Consider the following 23163-nt stretch of genomic DNA (forward strand, 5'->3'; position numbering starts at 1 on the left):
AACCCGAGTCTTTGCTTGCAATCTATCTATCATTCGATCGCTGGTTCGCTCAAGAGAGATCGACACAATCTTGTGTTGCAAGTGAGTTGGCATGATAACCCCGCCTGTTTCTGGTCACAGGGAAAGGGATGAGTGAGCTTTCTTGATCCGGTCACCGGTGTCGGCATACTTGAGTCGAGTCGAGAAGCCAAAGCGTGGATCCGCTTCTTCGCCCCCGCAACGCCCCGGGGACCTGCAGCTGAAAAAGGCATTTTTCCCCTTTTTCTTCTCTAATCCTCTAATAAGTCTAGTCTCACCAAGTTGCAATTCTCGTGAATCGCACTGCTTCCGTTGGACAAACTGAAGGCGGGGTCGATTACGACATTCAAAATCGGACTGCGAGATTCCGTGGCTTGATCGTTATCGGATGAAGTGCTCCTTCCCGTCTTGCCGGGAATCTTGCCCCTGCCTGTCTTGCTGGTCGGGCCGAGATGTCGGCGTCCTCGAACTCTGAGCTTCGATGCTTGCTTGCTGCGCCCGAAAGTTTCTTCCGTGTGAGGCTGGCTGGCTGTCTTATCGCAGTGTTGCAAAGGCCCCACGCTGCCCCCCCCCCCCCCCGGGCCTTAGCTGAGAGGTCCAAGCGGCTTTTGTGCTTGCCTCTCCCTCACCTTCCTCAAACCACTCGCCCTTCACCGGCCCCCTCCAAACCCACGACATGGCCGACACCATCTCAACTCCTTGAGGCAATCGATTGCTACGACGACGAACACCTCATCATAATGGCGGTAGTCACCAATGCCACCAGTCCCGAGTCGTGGCGTGGTGCCTTGGGAGCCGGCCAGCAACCCGCAGCCTCGCTGTCGAACAGTGCATCCCTACTGCGTGGCTCTGACGGCACCATGTCTGTCGGTCGTTCCGCCCATGCTGGTCTTAGTGTGCCGCTGACTCGCGAGAACCTCGCCACTCTACCCAGCAATGCCAACGCCACCTTGCCCACCCGCCTGCGGCCTCAAACCTCTGCACAGTTGCTGACAGGATCAGCGCTGGCCCGCGTGACCACTGTCGACAGCTCCAGAGCTTCCATCTTGACCGACAGCACCGAATTCAGCACCTCGAGCACCGTCAATCGAGGATACGCAGCCCGCATCGACGTCAACGGCAAAGTCAAGCCCTTGTCTTCCGCACCCGACCAACGCGCATGCCAGACCATCGCCTTTCTCGAAGGACCTTCCGACTCGCTCGACTACAAGACCTATCGACCTGGCGACGAGATCAAGGGCGCAGTCCACCTCCTCCGCAACGATCCAGAACGTGGCATCATCACCGGTATCAAGGCACGCATTCGAGGTGAGCTCGAAACCAGCGTTTTCGGTGTCGGCGACTCGAGCTACTATTCGATGGACAATGAGCATGGCATCGCTCGACGCCAGCTGCAATTCTTTTCCGAACAGAAAACGCTCGCTACCAAAACGCACCTCGAATCAGGGGCCTTTGAGCTCGAACAGACGGGGCTTGTCGATCATGGTCGACGCAACAACCTTGCCGTGCCCTTCAGCTTTGTCCTGCCTCTCAAGCTGCACGCTTCCGCGCTCGACATGCTCGACAGCAAGCTCAAAAAGTCATTCAAGCGTGGTAAGCAGTACATCGATCTGCCGCCTTCCATCGACATGGAAACCCGCTACGCTCCGCCCAAGCCCAACCAGCTGTTTGGCCAGGTCAAGGAGAAGCTGCACGGTCAGAAGCTGCGGCCCATGGCACGCATCAAATACGAGATTGACATCATTGTGAGCAGGCAGCGTTTCGGATCGGTACTGCTCCCACACAAGCGCGGCGAGCGAATCATCCTTGCCTTTGCCGTCGAGCCCTATCCTCCTCGCACGGCGGGTTTGGCTGTGCCGACGCTGGAACCGATACGAGCATGCCGTGTGACGTCGCGAGGCGACCGTTCCGTCTCGACCGACCGTTCCGCTTCGCCTGATGCGGCTTCCGCACATTCTGGTGACGGGGCAGAGGAAGAGGAGGCCATCGATGAGGATTCCTGGGCTTCCGATCTGGGGGGTTTCCGCCGCACGCAGGAAGTGTTTGGCGCGCTGGATTTCGAAGCGCCTCCCGCATTTGCTCCCAGTACTATCGCTCGTTCCATCTCAAGGCCGAGTCTCCCCGGTTGCCGACGCAAGAGCTACATCAATGTCAAGGAGGGCGTCGATGGTCGCATGAAGGGCTGGCTGACGCACTCGCTTGAGAGCACGCTGTCGGGAGGTCGAGGCTCGTTCGAAGCCATCCTCTCCGTGCCGGCCATGGCTGCGCTCTACATGGAGACCAAAATCCCCTTTAGCCTCGAGGTTCGCCTGCCGCAGCATCTTGTCGGATCATATGCACCCAATGTGGAACTGGGCCTTGTCCGATCCGTCATGACCTACTCGCGTCTCGGCACTCTGGTCATCGAGAAGGAAGACCCTGACAATCTCGCCAGCTTCAGCGGGCCTCACTCGTGGTCCGAACGCATCCGCATCGTCAACATGGAGCGTCAGTCCGACGACCATCTGCCGCCCTTTTACGAGCAGGGACAGGCGAGACAGATCTACACGGGCAACTTTGCCATCGGACGCTACGAAAAGATGATCAAGGCCGGATCGTCGGCGCCTCTCAAGCAGAAGCTGATTCAGCAGCCCGAACTGCGTCTGGTCGTGCCCAGCTTCTCGTTCAAGGCGTTGAGGATCGAGTACAGGCTTCGCGTCAAGATCTCGCTCCCAGGCGGAGCTGAGCCGCAAGCTTCCACTTCGACATCGCCCGCAACAGCAGCAGCAGCGACGGACAACCACGTGGTGATGGAGACGCCTCCAGTGCATGTCGCTGCCAATCCGGACACTGTCGACTTTACCCGACAGCAGGTGGCCGAGTCGCTGGACGACGACGCACTTTCCACGGTTGATTTGCTGGACGAGGACGAAGAACGCTTGATCGAGGCTTCTGGTTCTCGTTTTGCGCGTCGACCATCTACGCCGCCGACTCCTGCTGCACGCGCTGTCGTTGAGGCAGACGAGGAAGACGATGACGACTATTCGGCCCAAGCGACACCGTTGGCACGTACACCGCTTCGACGCTCGCTAGACCTGACCGCGCTCACCACTTTCACCGCCACTGCTGTGCCCACTGCTGGCGAGAGCGAGGCACTCGTCTCCTCCGCAGCTTCGATCGTCAGCGAATCGAGCTCGTCCAGCTCGGCGCTCGAAGTGCCCTCGCTCGACCCTATCCCCGATGACGCTGATGTGGATGAGGAAGACGAGCTGACTGAACAGCTGGCTCTGGGGCTCATTGATCGCGAGCACGCGGCGGCTGTCGTTGCTGCCCGCTCTCGTCGTCGTGCGGCCACCATCACGGATGCACATCGTCCAACTCAGGCGCTGCCTACTTATTCTGACAGCATCGGCATCCTTGGTTGACACCCTTTTCCTCGCTATAGATCGTTCCTCTCATGATCATTCGTTTTGTTTCTTGCTTTCACTCCTTGCATGCATGTTTCAGTTGATAGCCTCTCGTCTTCATTTTCGCTCGCACTGCTGCCGGTCTGGTGTCATAAACTGTCTCCGGCCCTTCTCTGCATCTCGATCCGTTCTTCGCCCGTTCAAGTGCAATCTCAAAAGCCCTTCGCATCGCACACCGATCAAGATTGGAAAGAAATGCCTGCGTGTTCAGGACAGGACTTGGGTTGCTATTTTTGGTGAGGGGGAGGAGAAGTGCAACTCATACGAGCACCCTATGTGGCTCGAATGGAAGCAGCCCAGCAAAGGAACATAGTACAAGAGTAGAACAGAAGATGTGCTCGAGGCTGTTTAGGCAACGAGGGTGGAAGCGGTGGCGGCCTCGTACTTGAAGGTAGGGGCAACAGCACCCTTGGTCTTGTAGTAACGGGCAAGACGGTGGATACGCGACTCGATAAGAATGAGGCGGAACTTGCTGTCCATGTCCTTGCGGTTACGCTCAAGGTGCTTGCGCACCGAGACGGCCTTCTTGATCAGGTGGTACAGGTCCTCGGGGATCTGAGGAGCAAGACCCTGCGACTTGAGGATACGGAGGATCTTGTTACCAGTGACGAAACGCACCTGGGCAATACCCTGCGAGTCACGCAGCTGGACACCGATCTGCGAAGGGGTCATACCCTTACGGGCCAGCTTGGTGATCTGCTCAACGACCTCCTCGGGGGTGGTCTTGAGCCACGAGGGGGGAGTGCGGCGGTAAGGCAGAGCCGAGGCGGAGATACCCTTTCCCTTGGCTGTGGAGCGAAAAAAGCGATGGTTGGTTGGGTGATGCAAGTATGTTCAAGGATGTTAGTCTCTCTGATGTGAGGGCGTAGGGTGGTGCAGCGTTGTACAGGGCGAGCTGACTCTCTAATCAACAGCCTTGTTGCTTCTTTCGGGATCATGTATTCAACAACAAACTGGCCATGCCAGGCAACTCGAGGCAAATGACCAACCGATCGAGCAGAGCGCCCGATCACAGGCCACCTGGTCCCTCTGTTGCCGAGCTAGAGCGCATGATGCAATATTGAACCATGAAGTAGACATGAGCGCAACGAGGCTGCCGATAAAGAGAGAGTGCTCGCCGAGTGGTGGTGAACACTTACAGTGCATGCGACCCATTTTGGCTGGAGATGGTCAAGTGTCGAATGAAAGTCGATGGTGGTGCGAAAAAGTCGGATGCGAAACAGGAGACGTGGTGGAAAGTCGGACAGAAAGACAGCAAACAGTCAGCACTAGACCAACATGAAGCTCGTTCTACGGATCGTCCTCCTCCCTAGGTCGGCTCACTTCACGCATCCTGACGGAGCGTTCCATGAGCACCTGCCAATTTCCCCTTCGATGTACATTGCTTGAAGTTAGCCCAGTCGGATTGATCATGCAGTTCGGATTCTTGTGCAAGTCGAAGGAGTGTGTCGAACAAAGTCTGTCGGGTCGATAGATCGAGAAGCGTTCGAGAGTGCTGGTGTGCTGAACTCGACGTTGCTGCTGCCATGTGTGGTGTTGAACTTCGATATGTGTCGGTTGGTCGCTGCATGATCATCCAACATCGCGGCTGCTTTGCAACCGATCTGTAGCTCCTTGCATCCTTTCCAAAGGCATAACGACAGTACCTGCAAGACCGCCTTATATCCTTAGCTGATGTCGAAATGCTTTCCTCCCACATGACAATCCTTTCGTTCATGAGTACATACCTGTGCAAAGCGAAGTAGTAAATGGTCAGTTGAACAGCTCGTGATAATAACGCGATGGTTGCTCAGGTAGATATGCGGCGATGGTAGACGTACCTAAATGTTCTTGATCTTGAGGATGACGACGGTGGACTAAATTCCTAGAGGTAGGAGAGAAGGGTTGATGGCGAGCAACACATCTAACCACAGTCGTCGATTCGCTCTCTCGCTCTCTCCGCGGTGCAGACTCGTTTCAGCGCTTGTATGCGCTCGACTGTACTGTGCTAGGCTGTGGATTCTGGTTGCTCGACCATAAGTCGAGAGAGCTCCAACGGCAGCAGCGCCTCACACATACAACCACATTTCCTCACGGCGTCCAGGTCTTCCTGAAATTTCTCCACGCTGGGAAATAAAGGTCACTGTGATTTTGTAATTGCGGCACCCGAACGTGACCTCGGCCGAACTTATCTGAATTCAAATTGACCAAGCTAACTGAAGTCACATTTCTCAAAATCCAAACACTCAACACATAGCCATACGGCTGCTGAGCGTGTTGAGAGTTCCAGAGCCAAACTCCAAAGTGTCTCCAACGATCCAGCTGCTGGGGAGAGTGTGCTCGGTTTGAAGACTCGCAAGTTCAAACCTAGAAGCAGCAGACCCGGAGGAAGAACGCAACTCATACCCAGCACCACACACAGGCAGACGAGCGAGCAGTCAGTCTACATTGCGATTCGAGTTTGCTCACGATCCTCTCTGACTTCCCACCTCATCATATCAACTATCCCTCAAGGTAGGTTTCCGATATCAGCACGCATCCGACGCCATCAGCACGCATTCGCAGAGATACAGCACATCGTACAACAACCCTTCGGCCAGCGGACAGCATTATCCATCAGCCACAAACCAACAAGTGACATTGACAGCATGCAAAAGACGTACCACGGCAACGAGAACATTTATAGGATCGGAGATCATCGCATCTGTGTTTCAGGGCAGCGTGCACATTTCAAAGCAGTGGCCGCATGGCCGCAAGCATCATCTAGGCGGACGAGATGACATGACGAAGAGGATCAGCCGGCAATGGAAAGGCGCAGCTGGATGAAAGGCTCGGAACTGGTTATTGCTGTGTTTGGATCTAGATCGATCTCAGAGAGCAAGTCCACGCTTTTGCATGATCAGTCTTGAAGTAACAAAGGACACAAAAGCAAAGTCGCTTGTCTGGCAAAACATACACGATGATCAGACTCGCCAATGCATACGGTTGATACCGGTTCATCACTCCCATGTTCCACCGGGCATCGGACCATCTCCACCCCACAACAAGGCAGTGGGGTACAGATCACATTCATCACCGCATTCAACCAAGCAGCACTCGATCATCACCAATACGCGAGCAATCCGACGCCCAACTCGTTCGACCCTCGGGATCTTTTTACGACGTGTTGTGCCTCTAGCGGTTGTGCTGCCAGCTCGCGATGCGTCCGCCCCGTTTAGAAGTCCCCCAGATTCGACATACTCACCATCCACACTCTTTATTATCGTTCTCTCGTCCCACTCACAGATGAAGCTCAACGTTGCTAACCCGGCCACGGGTGCCCAGAAGTCTTTCGACATCCAGGATGAGCGTCTCGTTCGCTGCTTCTACGAGAAGCGCATGTCGCAGGACGTCGAGGTCGACTCGCTCGGCGAGGAGTGGAAGGGCTACGTCCTCCGCATCGGCGGTGGTAACGACAAGCAGGGTTTCCCCATGAAGCAGGGTGTTCTGCTCCCCAACCGTGTCCGCCTCCTGCTCTCCAAGGGCGACTCGTGCTACCGCCCCCGCCGCACCGGTGAGCGCAAGCGCAAGTCGGTTCGTGGCTGCATCGTCGGCTCCGACATCCAGGCTCTCCACCTCATCGTCGTCAAGCAGGGCGAGAAGGAGATCCCCGGCCTCACCGACGCCGAGTCGACCGTCCCCAAGCGTCTCGGACCCAAGCGTGCCAACCACATCCGCAAGTTCTTCAACCTCTCCAAGGAGGATGACGTTCGTCAGTTTGTCGTTCGCCGCGAGGTCGTCTCCAAGAAGGAGGGCGCCAAGCCATACACCAAGGCCCCCAAGATCCAGCGTCTCGTGACTGCCCAGCGTCTCCAGCGCAAGCGTCACCTGCGCTCGCTCAAGATCCGCAGGGCAGAGGCCCAGAAGATCCAGAAGGAGGAGTACGACCAGCTCATCTCGAAGCGCGTCGCCGAGAAGAAGCAGGAGGTCGCCGCCCACAAGGCTGCCCGCAAGTCGGCCAAGGTCCAGGCCTAAACAATTGGTTATCGTCTCCATTTGTTTCCGTTTCGACCTTTGCATCCGCCTAGCATCTCTTCTTTGTTCCCACTGTCATCTTTTCCCCTTGCATCACCCCATCCCAAAAAGACGGGTCTGCGAAGAGGACATGATCCATTCGCTGTCCCACCAGAGTTTGCCATCCCGAGAAACGGCTTGAGATGTCGGCTTTTTTCACATACACACCTTTTCCGCTGACTTTGGTGTTTGCATGCTGTTGCATTCGACGCCTTTGCTGGCTTACCTACTACCACACTCGAGAGAGCTTCTTGCGTCTTTGCGCAGCCGTCTTCTGTTTGTCTATGCACGCTAGCTCGCTACTTCCAAAATCGAATCTGTACAATGATCCCAAAACATCGTTCCTGTGCGTGATACCAATGTGTGCTTAGCACTGTGCTGTTGCGGAAAAAGTTGACATACATCAGATTCGCGTGAGAACATCAGACAAAGCTGTGAAATGTTGCGAGACTCACTCTACGACTCGAGTCGGACACACGGAGGCAGGGTGGTGGATGGTTGTTGGGAGCTCAAGACATTCCGGAGTCAAGCCGAAGTCGAATTTTGTGTTTGTCTCGCAATTGATGTCTCCGTCCGTGTTCGCCTGGTTCAGTGAGTCTGTCTGCTCTCTGCCGATGACTTCGTCGCAGTTTTTGGTCCGCAGCGTGCTCGCGAATGAAATGATACCATGGCGTTGATCGCGACATCGTGTGTCGCTTGACGTTCAAACCAACATTCACGCTCTCATCAACAAGCTGACAACGGCAAGACAAAGGTATCTACGGAGATCCATGAAATGTCCTTGGCCTTGTGAAGAAAATGCGATACAAAGGAGCGAAGTCTACGGGTACAATCCATTGAGCGTCGGAGAGAGACAAGGAGTGAAAGATAGTGGGCAAGCAGAGACGTCTTGTGATCTACAAGCCCATCTTCTTCTGACGGTAGAACCACCTGATGCGGTCGCGCTGCCACCACGATACACCGCCAACAGCGCCAAGCACGACCACCACAACCACAACAGCGATGGCGATCTTTGCACCCGAGCTGAGCCCGCCGCTGCCGCGATGCGGGTACGCCGCGTCGGTGGGCAGCCCGGATGCCACATTGGCAGCTCCACTGGACGTCGTAAAAGCAGGATCCTTGGTGACATTCCTCGCAATGCGAGAGACGACAGCAGCGATGAAAGGCGCATTGTAGTCGAGCGCGATCTCAGTCTCGGGCCAATCGTCTCGGATGTCAAAGAAGCGGTCCTGCTTGTCGGGGCCTCCCACCACGGCCCCGTACAGCACGTGGAGCTCCTTGGGAGGGCTGTTGTTGATATTGGTAATGTCGCTGCCGCCCGAGGCCATAGCCGAGTGTGGGTTTTGTGGGCTGTTAGGATGCTGTCCAACAATGTAAGGACCGTTGTAGTTGTTGTCGCCGAGCAGGTAGTCGACCTGAGAATCGGCAAGTGATCGGTACGCACTCGTCTTGGCCGAGGTGGTGGCAAAGTTCGAGTAGAGATCAGCAATGAAAGCGGCGTTGAGGGCCGGGTTGAGACTGTTCGAGTCGCTGTCGCCCTTCCACCAGTAGAGGCCGCCTTTGGTCTGACTGACATCCTGCATCTTGCCCTCGGTGAGGCGGTCAAAGTACGACTCGGCGTCGTTCTGGAAGCGCGACATATTGAGACCAAGCGAGGTGTTTTGCTGCGCCATCTGCGTAGCAAGGACGGGAAGCGCTGCTACTTTTCGGTCCCAGTTAAGCGCGGCGTTGACGCTGGCGAATGCGTTGCTGCCGTTCGGGTAGAAGGTGAGTGCCTGGGTGGCGTAGCTAGCATCCCCTTTGGCCAGAGCCATCCACAAGCCTGCGAATGCGAGATCATCCTGGTAGTCGCTCGACGGATAACTCTGACCTGCGAGGGGCTGTACCACTTGGTACACTTGCTGAGGCGTGCTATTGATGGCGAGGTCCCAGAGACCATCGGCGTGGCGCAGCAAGGCTTCAGAATAGGTGCGATTGCGGATGCTGGGCACACCTCCGAGCCGGGCGCCATTGGTGCTGGTGGGAAGCGATCGATCGCCGTACAGGAAGGCAGAAGCGGCAAAGGCAGCAGCACAGCTGGCAAACACGTCGGTTCCTGGGTTCTGTCGAGTGACGCTGTAGGATGGTCGCGGACCCGGGATGTCGAGATCGCCTCCCCAGTACTGGTCGTCGATGGTAGGGTTGCCGACGAGTACCCACAGGGTGTTTTGATCCGAGTGAGCCTTTGAGAGCCAGTCGAGGCCCCATCGGAGTGTGGAATCGAGGTAGGCGTCCTGGGAGCTCCGTGCGTATGCCGAGCCATAGCTGAGGGCAGACCATGCTATGGAAGACATTGTCCAGCAAAAGGGATATGTTGCCTTGATGTAGTCTCCGGCATCGTAGTAGCCGCCGGAGAGATCGGTGTTGTTGAGCGACCCATCGTTTTCGCAACTGCTGTTCCTCCACGAGACGCGGTTGTTGGCGGGGAGAGCGCGGCTCCGTTGCGCCTCATAGAACCACAGTGCGTTGCCGAGAAGGTCACTGTACTGAGGATTGACGCCATCGGTGAGATTGGAGGACTGCGACACTGCTCCGCTCGAGGCCGGCGGTGGTTGATAGACTTGTTGTGGTGTTATTTGTGCAGAGACACTTGATGTGAGCTGTGCTAACGCCAATAGCACCGCGAGCGATCGTGACGCGGCTGAAAGCATGGTCAATAACACACAGCTTTTACGACTGTCGAGAAAGGGTAAGGGTGGTGGTCGGAAGGAGAAGCTAAAATGATTCAAGGCAAGGCTGGTGACCTGTTGTCTTGTCGGAGCGAGAGGTGAGCGTTCAAACGACGCACGGAGAAGGAAGGCGGAGAGCACAAAAGATTCGCTTGGCTAGTAGTTCCTAAAGGGTCCTTTCAATGCAACACAAGCTCAGGCGAGACTTGCAGCTCAAGCTTCAAAGTTGCCCTGTAAGAAAGGCACCAGGCCTACGGAGTAGAGGGTCTTTTGGGATCGAAGCTCGGACGGACAAAGAATGGGATGCCGGACAAGGAGGGCCGGTTGGTGAGACGCGGCTTGTTGTTCCTGTGTGTGTTGGTGATGCAGCGATGAATGCAACAGCAGCAGGAGAGTGAGTCCAGACCAACGGCAAAGGATCAACAGAGTAGGCGAGCGAGCGACACTCTGGCCGCGGGCTATGCAGTTCGCCTAGCCTTTGGAATGACGCTGCTTCATCGCTCCCCTGCGAATTCAGCTGAGCTTCAAAGCTGTCTCGACGAGCACAGCCGCAAGCGAAGTTTCGAACACGAGAAAAGATCGTCAAAGCCAGCACGTGGCAGTATTTTCTCAATGATTGTGACATCGTCGAAGCGCACATGAATATGACTATGGATTTCGACTTCTGTCAGTCAGGGTCTGTTGAGAAAAGTGTTGTTCTCCGCCTCTCGTGGGCAGCGGACTGCTTCTCTTTGCAGGACCACTTTGATCTCTTGGTTGTGCACAATGGGTCTGCTCACCATCATACGCAAGACCAAGTTGCGGTCGCACGAGTTCCGCTTCCTCTTTCTCGGTCTCGACAATGCCGGCAAGACCACCATCCTCAAGAAGCTCCAGAACCAGCCGCAGTCCGAGATCGAAGCCATCTCACCCACGCTAGGTTTTGCGATCCAAACATTCCAGTACCAGGGCTACCATCTCAATATATGGGACATTGGCGGTCAGAAGAGTCTTAGGCCCTACTGGAAGAACTACTTCGAGAAGACGGATGCTATCATCTGGGTCGTCGACTCGTCCGACACGGCCAGACTCTCGGACTGCAAGGAGGAGCTTGATAAACTGCTCAACGAGGAACGTCTCCACGGCGCGACCATCCTCATCTTTGCCAACAAGCAGGATCTTCCGGGCTCACTGTCGGCGGAGCAGATCAAAATCCACCTCGAGCTCGACCGGGTGTCTACGCACAGCTGGCGCATCCAGCCCTGCAGCGCGTACACGGGCGACAATCTCGTTCAGGGTCTCGATTGGACCGTCAAGGATGTTGCCGATCGAATTTACTATCACGGCGATGCCAAGTCTACTCTCAACTCGTCGGTGACTGCGGTCGCAAGTCAGACAACCACGTGATCCCTGCCGACGGGAGACTCTAGGAGACTCTGAGCACCCTCACAACGCACTCAAGTTGGTCGCTCACCGATGACACACGCCGACAAGAAGTCAAAAGTTGGCTTCTGCAATTCGTCCTATACTTGTACAACGACTCGCTTCTTCAACTGGTCGCCTTTCTCCAGCGGTGCTTCGCTGGCTGCTGTCGGTGAATTCGACGATGCATCGGATGCAACAGTGTCGACCGATGCATCGCCATCAACGTGTTCCTCGCCCTTTCTTCCGGCAGTCGAGCGGATCGGTTTCCTCTCCCTCTCCCACCTTTCTCGTCCCCACGCCCACATGGCATCGAGCACCAGCATGCCTCCGCCCAGTGCCCATACCAACGTGATGGCATAGAAGAAGTTGGCGTTGGCGGAACCTGCGTTGAGCCACAAATGGTGGAAAGCAGGCGAGAGACACGTGCAGTACGCGTAGGTCAACGCCGAAACCAATGGATACCGCAGATACTCGAAAATCTGGCTGTGCAAGCTCAACAGCGCCAGAAACAGCGCATGGTCGCCCAACGTCGGATAACTCTTGAACACCGCGATGACACCGGTCATGAGCGTCATGCCGAACAACGGATCTTGCCTGTACTTGATCGAAAAGGGCAACACGTACGATGCCAAGTGGACGTTGAAGGTGAGGAGGAAAAAGTCACGGAAATGGTCAAAGATCTCCAAGAAAAAGTACCACCACAAACCGAGATTGGGTGTGAGATCTGTAGCGAACACGACCGAGCCATAGACTTGTCCGGTCCATGCCCACCCGTGTTCGAGGCGCACCTGAAGAATGTTGGGCAGATTGAGGAGAACGGCCGCTATTGAGGGATCGCCAGGGCTGAGAGCAATGGCGCGTGAGATCCACAATCCACCCGCAAGGGCGGCAGGCGTCAGGACGAGACACTTGACCACCGCGAACCGCTTCGCGAATCGGACACGGTCAACCAGAAAGCCGAGCTGCCGTTGAGCTTTGGTGTCAGTTGGCGATGCGTCCTTGCCGATCCTGGTGATCTCACGTTCGTAGACGAGGTCACCCGCTCTGCGACGGCAGAGTTGGATTAACATGGGTAACAGCAGAACAGGATAGAGCGAGAGTAGCGACGATGCCGCCCACCACACTGCCAGCAAGGCAGCCGATCCAGACATGGCATAATGAATAGCAGCGAGCAAGGCGACAATCTCGAGCGACATCGAGCTTCTCGAAATGCAGGTAGCGACTGTGTAGGGATTGAAGAGGAACATGGCGAGCACCTTGATCGCTCTGCTTTGGTCCCAAGCGAAAAGGTGCGTTTGTCGAGCCCGTGTTGCTACCTCGCGGGCATGGCAGATGCGGAAGAGGAACCAGCCTGCGACGACGTCGGCAGCTGTCCAGATGATTGCAACCGGCAACTCATTTCCGTGCATATGGAGTTGTTCCAGTGCGTAGTTAAGGGCGGGGAGAAGTAGCGGCGAGTGGTGGATGGTGCCAGCCGAATACGGATCCGAGACTTGTTGGATGTGGTGCTGGAAAGACGAGGACGAAGTAAGCGTCGGCGGATGTCTGAACAAGTAGCGCGTTTCCATCAGCGCTTTGAAGCTGTTCAGTGGAGTGCTGAGCTCGGGGCGATCCTGTAGCAGGGTGAAGCCATCGGTGTAGAGGAAGATGCTCATGCGGAGCAGAGCTGCCCCGGTCAGGGTCAAGTACAGCAGCGACCTCGAAGGATAAAGCTGTCGGTTGGTCAGGGCCGTAGCTGCACTAGCCCTAGGCGCGCGAGTGGACGCCTTCATGCTAGCCCAAAGACTCGAGCAGGCAGCGCTTCAGCTAGCTAGAGAGAGGGTTGAGGATATCGATGACGAATGATGCGAGTGGATCGGTTGGTGTTGGTCTCGATTCGGAACTTGGCCAATGCTGCTTTTCATTTCCTTTTCAAGCTTCGCGTCTCGTTCTTGAATCGGGCACGTGGTGGAGGCTGCTACCCGATCCAGCGTCGAGGGTTGGTCAGCCGATAAAGCGTGTGACTGCAAGCAAATTTTTGGAATTGCCCGGTCCGACCCTGCAGAAGGAAGAGAAAAAAGTTGGAGAAAACTTCTTGATTTGCAGCCAAAGTCAACTGAGCAGATTCAGTCAGTGCCACTTGACTGTTCCTCCGCATCCGCACTTTTCTTCTACAACACACCATCACTTCACCACGACTCGGCCCAGGTTATACAGCGCACACGACTCGCATTACTGGAGGTTTTTAGTTTCTCTCCCCTCCTTTGGCGCCCTCAGTCATCCTCGGCGCAATGCTGTACACCAAGCTGGCAAGCCCGCTCGGGCTGGCACGTCCAATTGCGAGCGCTCGACAGCTCTCGACTGTGACGACCAGATCAGCCCTGCGAGCTCGAATCAGCACCCGGCTGCCCTCGCTTCACATTGCTTCTGCTCTACAACAGAGCCGATTCGCGCGTCCGGATACCAACGTTAACCTCGCACAATCCATCCGCAGCTTGTCCCAATCTTCCAAGTCGACAGGACCGGCAGCTGCCGCCACTGCCACCGCAGATGAGACGTCGTTGCCCGACAGCGACGATCTGATGGCAGAAGTACAAGACGGTGCTCGCTCCAAGTCGACGCGCGTCAAGGACGAGACCTTTGCGTCGTTGAAAGGCTCCATCAACCCCTCGATTCTCAAAGCTTTGACCGTTAGGCCATTCCAATACATCAATATGTCGGCTGTACAACAGAGCGTCCTTCATCTTCTCCCCGAGCTCGCAAGTAGCGTCGGAGACTCGGCTACACCTATGCCCGACGGACAGGGCAGGGACATGCTCGTCAAGGCCAAGACCGGTACGGGCAAAACAATTGCCTTCCTCGTTCCAGCCCTCGAAGCCCGCCTCAAATCCATCGAGGACGTTCGCCAGGGCAAATTCTCCAAGCCTTGGCTCGAGATGCTGCAGAGGCATAGGCCTGATCTTGACGCTGCATCGCTCAAGAAGAAGGAGCTCGATGATATTGTCAAGCAGTTCGTCAATAACACCGTTGGCGCCCTCATTCTGTCTCCCACGCGCGAGCTGGCCACCCAGATTGCTGATGAAGCCAAAAAGCTGCTCTCTCACCAACCGGACCTTAAAGTTCAGTTGCTCGTGGGTGGTGCAAGTCGCAACTTCCAGATCAACGACTGGAGACGATCAAGACCCGACGTCGTCGTCGCCACTCCCGGCCGTATTCTCGATCTGCTTAATGATGTCGGCATGATCCGCGAAGCCATGACAGCCTGCCGTACACTCATCCTTGATGAGGCCGACACGCTTCTGGAAATGGGTTTCCGCGACGACCTGCAAGCCATCATGCGCCACCTCCCCGCCAAAGTGGACCGCCAGAACATGCTCTTCAGTGCCACCGTCAGCCCTGAGATCCGCGCCATCGCACGCGCCAGCCTGCAACAGGACCACCGTTTCATCGACTGTGTCCCAGCTGGTGAGGACAACGTCCATCAGCACATCCCACAATTTGCCACTGTCCTCGAGTCGGCCGAGGAGCAGATTCCTCATGTTTTGCGTCTCATCGCCCACGACCAGCTCACCAACCCCGGCAGATCGAAGACCATCGTCTTTGCACCCACCACCAAGATGACTGAGCTCTTTGCCGACGTGATCCGCGATGCTTCGCGCCATCTTCCCGCTCCCGGCTCAACTGTCTATGAAATCCACAGCAAAAAGGACCAGCGTGCACGCTTCAACACGAGCGATCGCTTCCGCAAAGATATGACGGGCGCCAGCGTGCTCGTCACCAGCGACGTCAGCGCTCGCGGTGTTGACTATCCCGGCACCACGCGCGTTATCCAGGTCGGCATTCCCAGCAACAAGGATCAGTACATCCACCGCATCGGTCGAACGGGTCGTGCCGGTGCTCAGGGTCGATCCGACATTGTCCTGCAAAACTTCGAACGTGGCTTCCTCTTCTACGAGCTTGATGACCTCCCAGTTACGCAGTTGCATGTCGATGATCTCGTCGAAGAAGTCGAGACCCTCTCGAAGCGCTTTGACGAGTCGCCAGCCGAGTTTGCTATCCCGCAGGAGGTCGTCGACGCTGCCAAAGCCAAAAAGCAGGAACCCAAAAAGGGCTACCGCGTTCGAGATGGCGGCATCAAGCCTCCTGCGCCGATCCGAGGGCCTCTCTCGGGCAAGTTCACCACCAAGACGCTGACCCCAATCGTGGAGGAATCGCTCAGCTCGCTCGACGAAGAGGACGGCGTGCGCGAGACCTTCAACTCGCTGCTTGGCTTCTACCTGGGCAAAGGCGACGAGCTGCGCACCAGCAAGATGTCGGTGCTCGATGGTCTCAAGCAGTGGACCGTCGAGGCCGGTCGTCTCGAGAGACCACCTCACCTGAGCGAAGCGTTCATGCAGAAGCTCGGCATTTCGCTCAGGGATCGTAACGGCGGCTCTTCGCGTCGTGGGCTTGCCAATGGCGGGGGACGCGGGGGATCTCACTCATTTGGGCGTGGTCGCTTTAGCAAGGACAGTGCCAGCAGTGGAAGCCGCGATGGACGTGACTTCCGCGACGCACGACCAAGCCGAGACAGTCGAGGCGGCTCGCGATCCGGCGGTGGACGCTCCAGCTGGGGAAGCGGACGCGATGCTCGCGAGAGCCGATCCAGCCGCGACAGCAGCTCCAGCAAGTGGTGAACCCACGAGCTGCTCTGAGCTCACCTGAAGGGCACAAACCGCCACCACCCATATTTTTATCGGTTCTTGAACCTAGATCTTCCACTTGTATTTGTAGCGAACGCATCCGAATCGTCGAATCGTCGTGGTTAAAAAGCGCTTCGCGCTGAAGCAGTTGTCATCATTTGAATACGATCATCACCTTTCATTGCAACCTTGTTCGACGGCAGGTGTAGTGCAGTGAGCTGTTGACCCTGGCAACCCAGACAAGCTTCGCCTGGAGCCAATCAGAGATACTGTTCGTGGAGGCAAAGTACGGCTCGTTGTGAAATCGGGAGCCCGAATCGGGGTTTCCAATGAAAGCTGAGCCGAGCCGACGGTGTTCGATTCCTCCAGACGCACCTCTTTTTTGCTGTTTCGAAAGGGAAAGCGTTGCCGAAGAACCTTGCAAACAAACGAGCTGAGCCTGCTAGGTAGCAAGCAGAGGCGAAAGAATGGCGTTGCGCTCCCCACTCCGAACAGGGGCGTAGGGAAGTAGGGAGGTAAGGAGCGAGCAAGATGTAAGATTGGTCTTGGTGAATTGGAAAACGACGCTCTGACCAAGTCTGGAAATTCCAGCGGTGTGCGTCACGATCAACGACAGAGAGAGTGGAAAAGTAACAGCTGGCCCGAGACCGAGGTTGTGTGAAGCGGCGGCTGGTTCCAACACTCTTCCCGCACCAAACACACGCGCACTTGTTACTTGATCCCGCACGACCATTTCCTTCTCCTGACACACCTACTACCTCGCAGTCCGCACCTTCGATCCTCACGATTCGACCCTCCAGCTGGCAAACCTCTTCAGCACCTTCTGCCCGCGCGGTCCGGATCAGTGATCGGCTCATCTACGACATCGAGCATTTGCTCTTAGGGCTGTCATCTTCGTTCCGTAACACCGATCTGCGCTGATTCGATATGTCCACCTTCTTTCAGAAACAGCAGCAGGTGGCTGCGCTGGACCCACGTCTGGGTGGTCTGATGGCCAGCGCGGGCCTGTACAACTTGAAGGCGCTCATCAAGGCCATTCGATCCTGCAAGACCCTCGCCGACGAGCGATCCCTCATTCAGAAAGAGTCGGCCTCGATTCGAACCGCTTTCAAGGATGAAGATCCCTTTGCGCGCCATAATAACATCGCCAAGCTACTCTACATCCACATGCTTGGCTATCCTGCGCATTTCGGCCAGATCGAATGCCTCAAGCTCGTTGCCACGCCACGCTTCACAGACAAGCGGCTCGGTTATCTAGGCATCATGCTGTTGCTCGACGAAAACACCGAGGTCCTGACGCTGGTCACCAACGGTCTCAAGAACGACATGGAACATTCCAACATGTATGTCTGTGGTCTGGCGCTGTGCACCTTTGCCAACATTGCTTCCGAGGAAATGTCGAGAGACCTCTGCAACGAAATCGAGAAGCTCATGGGCAGCAGCAACACCTACATCCGTCGCAAGGCCGCCATCTGCGCCATGCGGATCGTGCGCAAGGTGCCCGACCTCATCGATCACTTTGTCGACCGAACCAAGCAGCTGCTCTCGGACAAGAACCACGGCGTGCTGCTCTGCGCCGTGACGCTGGCCATTGAGATCTGCCGGCAGGATGACGAGGCGTTACAACAATACAGACGCGCCGTACCGCTGCTTGTGCAGCATCTCAAGTCGCTTGTCACGACTGGCTACTCGCCCGAGCACGACGTCTCTGGCATCACGGACCCATTCCTCCAGGTCAAGATCCTCCGTCTACTCCGCATTCTCGGCAAAGAAAACGCACAGGCGTCCGAGGCGATGAACGATATTCTGGCTCAGGTGGCCACCAACACCGAGGCAAGCAAGAACGTCGGCAACAGTATTCTGTACGAGACGGTGCTTACCATCCTCGAGATTGATGCAGACAACGGCTTACGCGTCATGGCCATCAACATTCTCGGCAAATTCCTCAGCAATCGCGACAACAACATCCGCTACGTTGCGCTCAACACACTGAGCAAGGTCGTATCAATGGACACCAACGCTGTGCAGCGCCACCGCAACATCATCCTCGACTGTCTTCGCGATGGAGACATTTCCATCCGTCGCCGCGCGCTCGAGCTCAGCTATGCGCTCATCAACGAGAGCAACGTGCGTGTCTTGACGCGTGAGCTTCTGTCGTTCCTCGAAGTCGCCGATTCCGAGTTCAAACTGGGCATGACCACGCAAATTTGCCTTGCTGCCGAGAAGTTCGCACCCAACAAGCGATGGCACATTGACACGGTGCTGCGCGTTCTCAAGCTGGCTGGCAACTATGTGCGTGAGGAAATCCTCTCTGCATTTATTCGTCTCGTATGCCACACGCCAGAGCTGCAGGCCTACACGGTGCAGAAGCTTTTCTCTGCGCTTCACCAGGACTTCTCCCAGGAGAGCCTCACACTCGCTGCTGTCTGGGTCATTGGCGAGTTCGGCGATGTTCTCGTGCAGGGAGGCAATTTCGAGGACGAAGAGCTGGTGCGAGAGGTGCAGCCCAAGGATGTTGTGGATCTTCTCTCTTCGGTGCTCGACAGCCCCTATGTCAACGGCTTGATTCGTCAATTCGTGCTGACCTCGCTGGCGAAGCTGCACACGAGGCTGTCGGATGCATTGCAGCAGTCGCGCATTGAGCAGATCATCGCAAGCTTTGAGAGCAGCGTCGAGGTCGAGATCCAGCAGCGCAGTGTCGAGTTTACGGCCTTGCTCAAGAGGAGCGATATCCGGGAGGGTGTGCTCGAGAGCATGCCTCCACCTGAGATCAAGCAGACCGTGCTGGGCACGGTGAGCGAGGCCAAGCCTGTGGGATCAACCCGATCGGACAAGGATGCTTTGTTGGACTTGATGGGCGACGAGATGCCGGTTGCGAGCGGTGTCAGTGGGTCGGCGGCTGCGAGCGGCGGTGCTTCGACTCAGCAGAGCACGCACGATCTGCTGGCGGACATTTTCGGTGGGAGCGATATGGGGGGTGCACCAGCAACTTCGGCGGCAGCGACGCCGGCAGCGCAAAAGCCAAAGAGCGCTGTCAACGATATCCTCGGCTTGTTCGGAGACAGTGGAAGCGCATCTACTCCGCAGCAGCAGGCTCCGGCGACTACCTCTACCGGTTCAGCATCTTCCTCCTCTTACGGAGGTCTCGATCTGCTCGGTGGCCTGGACAGCAGCTCGTCGACACCTTCGTCCACCGCTGCTCCCTCAGCACCCGCACCCGCACCCGCACCTCCCGCCCTCGCTGCTGCATCCGCCAAGGCGCACACGGTCTATAACAAGCACGGCCTCACCATCACACTCACACCGACCACCAACCCGGCGCGTCCTGAAATCGTCAACATCACTGCGCGCTTCACCTCGACCTCTTCCATCGCCAACGTCAACTTCCAAGCTGCCGTACCCAAGACGCACAAGTTGCAGATGCAGGCCATCTCGAATTCCACCGTGCAGCCGGGTTCGACCGAGACGCAGGCGCTGAGGGTCATGGTTCCTGCTAACGCTTCTGTGCGGTTGAGGTTGAGGATCGCCTTCGAGGCGGACGGACAGAGCGTGCAGGATCAGACAGATTGGTCGCAAGCCTCGTCCTGATTGTTGAGCACCATTTTCGATAAAATGCACAGCTTTTTGTTCTACTCGTGTCTCTTCTGCGTGACTTCCATTGTGAATTGAGTCGAGCTAGCTCGCCTCGAGCTTCGCAATTGGTTATCGGACGCAGCCTCTCTTGGCACAAGTCAGAAAGTGTGGTCTGTGGCACGTCGAGGTGGCTATGCACTCCTTCAAGGGTTCAAAGAGGAGCAGCGACGATCTTCGTCTCTTGAGCTTGGTCTCGAAAAGTTCATCTCTCTCACCCCCCTCAGGCTCAAAGCTAGCCTGCATGGTGGTCATGGCACGGACCTCCAGAATGCAGAAACTCGGCCACCAAGGAGATACGTGCATACCAGGATGCCTCGACGTACCACAGCCCCGTATTCTCGTTGATGCTGGACGCGTCGCTTCAGCTAATATTGTAAAGCTTGACTGAGTCCTGATAGCCAGATCAGCCTCGTTGAATCAAGTCGTCTGTCGAGAGCCAGCCTTGCGATCCGTGAGACAGTATCCCTTGCAAATTCATAGTTGCCGAAGAGCCTCTCCCAGGCTTCCTTCACCTTTATGCGTGACCAGACGCCTATTCGATGCAGCGAGGACGAGAAGGTTGCCCATGGGGAAAAAAATGCCTTGCTCACATTCGGTTCTTGGCGATGATGGCCCCTTTACCCGTCTTGGCTTTTGGATCGACAGAAGTGCGCTGAGCAAGGTGTGAGAAATAACGAACTCACAAATGAAGATCGCAAAAGCGAGACGAGCGTTTACGGTCGATCCTGCACAAGCACACGCGCAGGTCTGATGGTATCATGCAGTGATTGCATCTAGGTGTGTAAAGGTTGTCTAGTGTTACAGAAATGAAAGAATCCTGACTCGATGCAAAGCTACGCACGTTCGTCCTCGGTCTCGGTCTCGGTCTCGGTCTCGTCGCCATCGGTCCTGACCTGTCTATACCCGCCCCTGCCGCGGTAGGGATCGCACCAACCAGGCGGTTTGACGATGCCGTTGAACAAGAAGGTGCCGTAGACGAGCAGCAAAAAGCCCAACACCTGCAAGCTGCCTGAGGTCAACTTGAACGTTTCCCATCCCAGTGCCAAGCTGACCACCCAGATACCCAGCGTCCTGCACGTATCGATGGTACTCCTGGCGGTGGCAGAGACATTGCGCGTGACGGACAGCCCGAAGAAGTTGAAGAAGGCGATGGTGAAGCAGATGGCGACGCTCGAAATGAGGACAGGGGGCACCGAGATGATCTGGTAAAAGCCGGCCGACATGTCAAAATATCCTCCTCGGCCTTCGGGTGTGCGACCGACAAAGTAGTGCAGCAGCGGCATAGCGACCATCGTGGTAAGAGCGCCAAACATGCCCTCGTATCCGACGGCCAGCAACGGCTCAACCGAGTAGCGCGACATGATCTTCTCTTCCAAAACAAATTGAGATGCAGTGAAAAGCTGAGCAAAGAGAATGAGCAAGACACCCAACAGCGCTTGTGTAGACTCGCCGATTTCGTCATCCTCGTCAAAAGAGCCAGACGCTTCGGGCGCCTTGAAGACGGTGCCGGACAAGCCAACAACCGAGACACCCATCATGACGGTGACCAAGCTGAGCCACTGGAAGAGGTGCAAGTGACGCCTGAGGAAGATGACTGAGAATACCCCGACCCATAGCACCAGGGCACCTCGGGTCATCTGGTAGATGCTGACAGGGGTGAAAAGAAGACCGACGTTCATGAGCGTTGTGCCGCAGATATCGCAAAGAGCGGGCATGAAGAAGAGCCCAATGGCTTTGCCAGTCAGTGCCTCGCCCTTGAATGCGCCAACCTCGTCGGCGTCGACGGCGTTTATGTAGCTGCTGTCGTTGATGTCGGTGAAGTCAGAGTCGCCCAATTCGCCCGGCTGAATAGCACGCGAGGCGATCTCGAATGGAGGTGCGGGAGTGGAGAAGGGGGCGGTGGGGGCGTGAGTGGCGCCGGTGTGTACGCGACCGCGTGTGGCATCGTACGACGAGATAGCCGACGTGCCGCGCTGGCGGGAAGCCGGATCGCCGTCAAAGACGATGCCCGAGTCGGGCGGTGCTTGAAGCAAGGGTTTCTTGAGCGCTGCATCGCCGCTGTTGGCCGCGAAGCGGTTATAGAGCATGCGGAAGAGGACGGGCAACAGACAGAGGCATTCGCCGAGGAACATCTGAAGCGTCTGCCACACGGGCTGAGAGAATTCCTGGTGCTGCTTTGGATCTGGCGAATCGCAGTTGGCGACACACTGCATATCCTGATACTTGTTGAGCAGCGAGTTGCCGATGCCGGTCAGCAACATGCCGACAACGAACATGGGCACGAGCGACCGTGTCGGCAACATCTTGGCGGAGGTGTTCGGGTCTTTCGACGAAGCGCGTTGAGGGTCTGACGCCTCTGGAGAGGGAGAGCGGCTTGGCCTGGTGTTCGGAGCGTGCTTGTGGCGGGAGCGATGTTCGCCGAGAGCGGTAGAAGGATGCGCTTGAGAGGCAGATAGCGCTACCAGCTCGATGCCGTTTGAAGACTGTGTCGTTATGGTCCTTGCCTCGCCTTGAGCTTGAATCTGGAGATGGCTGGTAGCTCCAAAAGCGTCTTGAATACGATTGTATGCTACGGTGAAGGGGCTTGTGTCTATGCCAGATTGGTTTGTTCGTGCGCGCGGATGCAATTGTAGCAGCTGGACCAAGCAGGGGGAGAGCTCTGTAGGAGACGGTGATGTGGTTAATGATGACGATGAAGCGAGTGGGTTGGAGACAAGGAGAGGGGCCCACGCACGCCAGCTCCAGGAGGACCAACCGCGAGGGAGTGTCGGCTGGACAAGGGCCGAGACAGAGATAAGGTGGCCGTACAGCTGTGAAGCAGTGGAGGAGTCACGGCCGACGCATCAGCTGCGTTGACGGTCGGTGATCCGCTCTGAAAAGGACCCTGACGAGTCAACTAGAGGTTGATGATTGGCGGATGCAGCACAACGACGCGCACCAGGCCAGTGTGAGTGTTTTGCCGACGCTCCTTCAGCGTCACAGACGCAAACTCCGCTTCATGCTCGAATGCTCGTCTGACTCTGGTCTTGGACTCAAATCTCTGGCTGCTGCTGTCAAACCCCCTTTCGTTTGTACCTTGATTTGGAAATCGAAAATGCCTCAGAATTCCCGGGCGAGCGACGCGTGTGCGCTTCTATGTGTCGGCCAATCATTCACTTTGAGGGCCTTCACTTCTTAATCCAATCAACGTTGCAGGTCGGCCAAGAGTAGTAAGCGGAATTCGCTCTCTCGCACGCATTAGCTTTCCTAAAAGTGTTAAGC

At 56.4% G+C, this 23163-nt stretch overlaps 9 protein-coding genes across 9 annotated transcripts; 5 read left to right on the plus strand and 4 right to left on the minus strand.

Annotated features, from left to right (window-relative positions):
* Positions 1-878: 878 nt before the first annotated feature.
* Positions 879-3422, plus strand: EX895_000880 (uncharacterized protein; the record flags this gene model as incomplete). The annotated part of the gene is made up of 1 exon (XM_029881481.1): positions 879-3422. One exon carries the CDS (start codon positions 879-881, stop codon positions 3420-3422), a length of 2544 nt encoding a protein of 847 aa, XP_029742867.1.
* Positions 3423-3812: 390 nt separating this feature from the next.
* Positions 3813-4619, minus strand: EX895_000881 (uncharacterized protein; the record flags this gene model as incomplete). The annotated part of the gene is made up of 2 exons (XM_029881482.1): positions 3813-4252; positions 4604-4619. 2 exons carry the CDS (start codon positions 4617-4619, stop codon positions 3813-3815), a joined length of 456 nt encoding a protein of 151 aa, XP_029742868.1.
* A 2109-nt stretch (positions 4620-6728) lies between these two features.
* EX895_000882 (uncharacterized protein) lies at positions 6729-7457 on the plus strand (the record flags this gene model as incomplete). The annotated part of the gene is made up of 1 exon (XM_029881483.1): positions 6729-7457. One exon carries the CDS (start codon positions 6729-6731, stop codon positions 7455-7457), a length of 729 nt encoding a protein of 242 aa, XP_029742869.1.
* Positions 7458-8392: 935 nt separating this feature from the next.
* On the minus strand, positions 8393-10186 carry EX895_000883 (uncharacterized protein; the record flags this gene model as incomplete). The annotated part of the gene is made up of 1 exon (XM_029881484.1): positions 8393-10186. One exon carries the CDS (start codon positions 10184-10186, stop codon positions 8393-8395), a length of 1794 nt encoding a protein of 597 aa, XP_029742870.1.
* A 783-nt stretch (positions 10187-10969) lies between these two features.
* On the plus strand, positions 10970-11590 carry EX895_000884 (uncharacterized protein; the record flags this gene model as incomplete). Its single annotated transcript, XM_029881485.1, has 1 exon — positions 10970-11590. The coding sequence occupies one exon, from the start codon at positions 10970-10972 to the stop codon at positions 11588-11590; it is 621 nt and encodes a 206-aa protein (XP_029742871.1).
* A 116-nt stretch (positions 11591-11706) lies between these two features.
* Positions 11707-13380, minus strand: EX895_000885 (uncharacterized protein; the record flags this gene model as incomplete). The annotated part of the gene is made up of 1 exon (XM_029881486.1): positions 11707-13380. The coding sequence occupies one exon, from the start codon at positions 13378-13380 to the stop codon at positions 11707-11709; it is 1674 nt and encodes a 557-aa protein (XP_029742872.1).
* Positions 13381-13878: 498 nt separating this feature from the next.
* On the plus strand, positions 13879-16263 carry EX895_000886 (uncharacterized protein; the record flags this gene model as incomplete). The annotated part of the gene is made up of 1 exon (XM_029881487.1): positions 13879-16263. One exon carries the CDS (start codon positions 13879-13881, stop codon positions 16261-16263), a length of 2385 nt encoding a protein of 794 aa, XP_029742873.1.
* A 933-nt stretch (positions 16264-17196) lies between these two features.
* Positions 17197-19857, plus strand: EX895_000887 (uncharacterized protein; the record flags this gene model as incomplete). Its single annotated transcript, XM_029881488.1, has 1 exon — positions 17197-19857. One exon carries the CDS (start codon positions 17197-17199, stop codon positions 19855-19857), a length of 2661 nt encoding a protein of 886 aa, XP_029742874.1.
* Positions 19858-20735: 878 nt separating this feature from the next.
* Positions 20736-22205, minus strand: EX895_000888 (uncharacterized protein; the record flags this gene model as incomplete). Its single annotated transcript, XM_029881489.1, has 1 exon — positions 20736-22205. One exon carries the CDS (start codon positions 22203-22205, stop codon positions 20736-20738), a length of 1470 nt encoding a protein of 489 aa, XP_029742875.1.
* Between the last annotated feature and the right edge of the window lie 958 nt (positions 22206-23163).

Source organism: Sporisorium graminicola, chromosome SGRAM_1, assembly GCF_005498985.1.
Source record: "Sporisorium graminicola strain CBS 10092 chromosome SGRAM_1, whole genome shotgun sequence".
Classification (NCBI taxonomy): Eukaryota; Fungi; Basidiomycota; class Ustilaginomycetes; order Ustilaginales; family Ustilaginaceae; genus Sporisorium; species Sporisorium graminicola.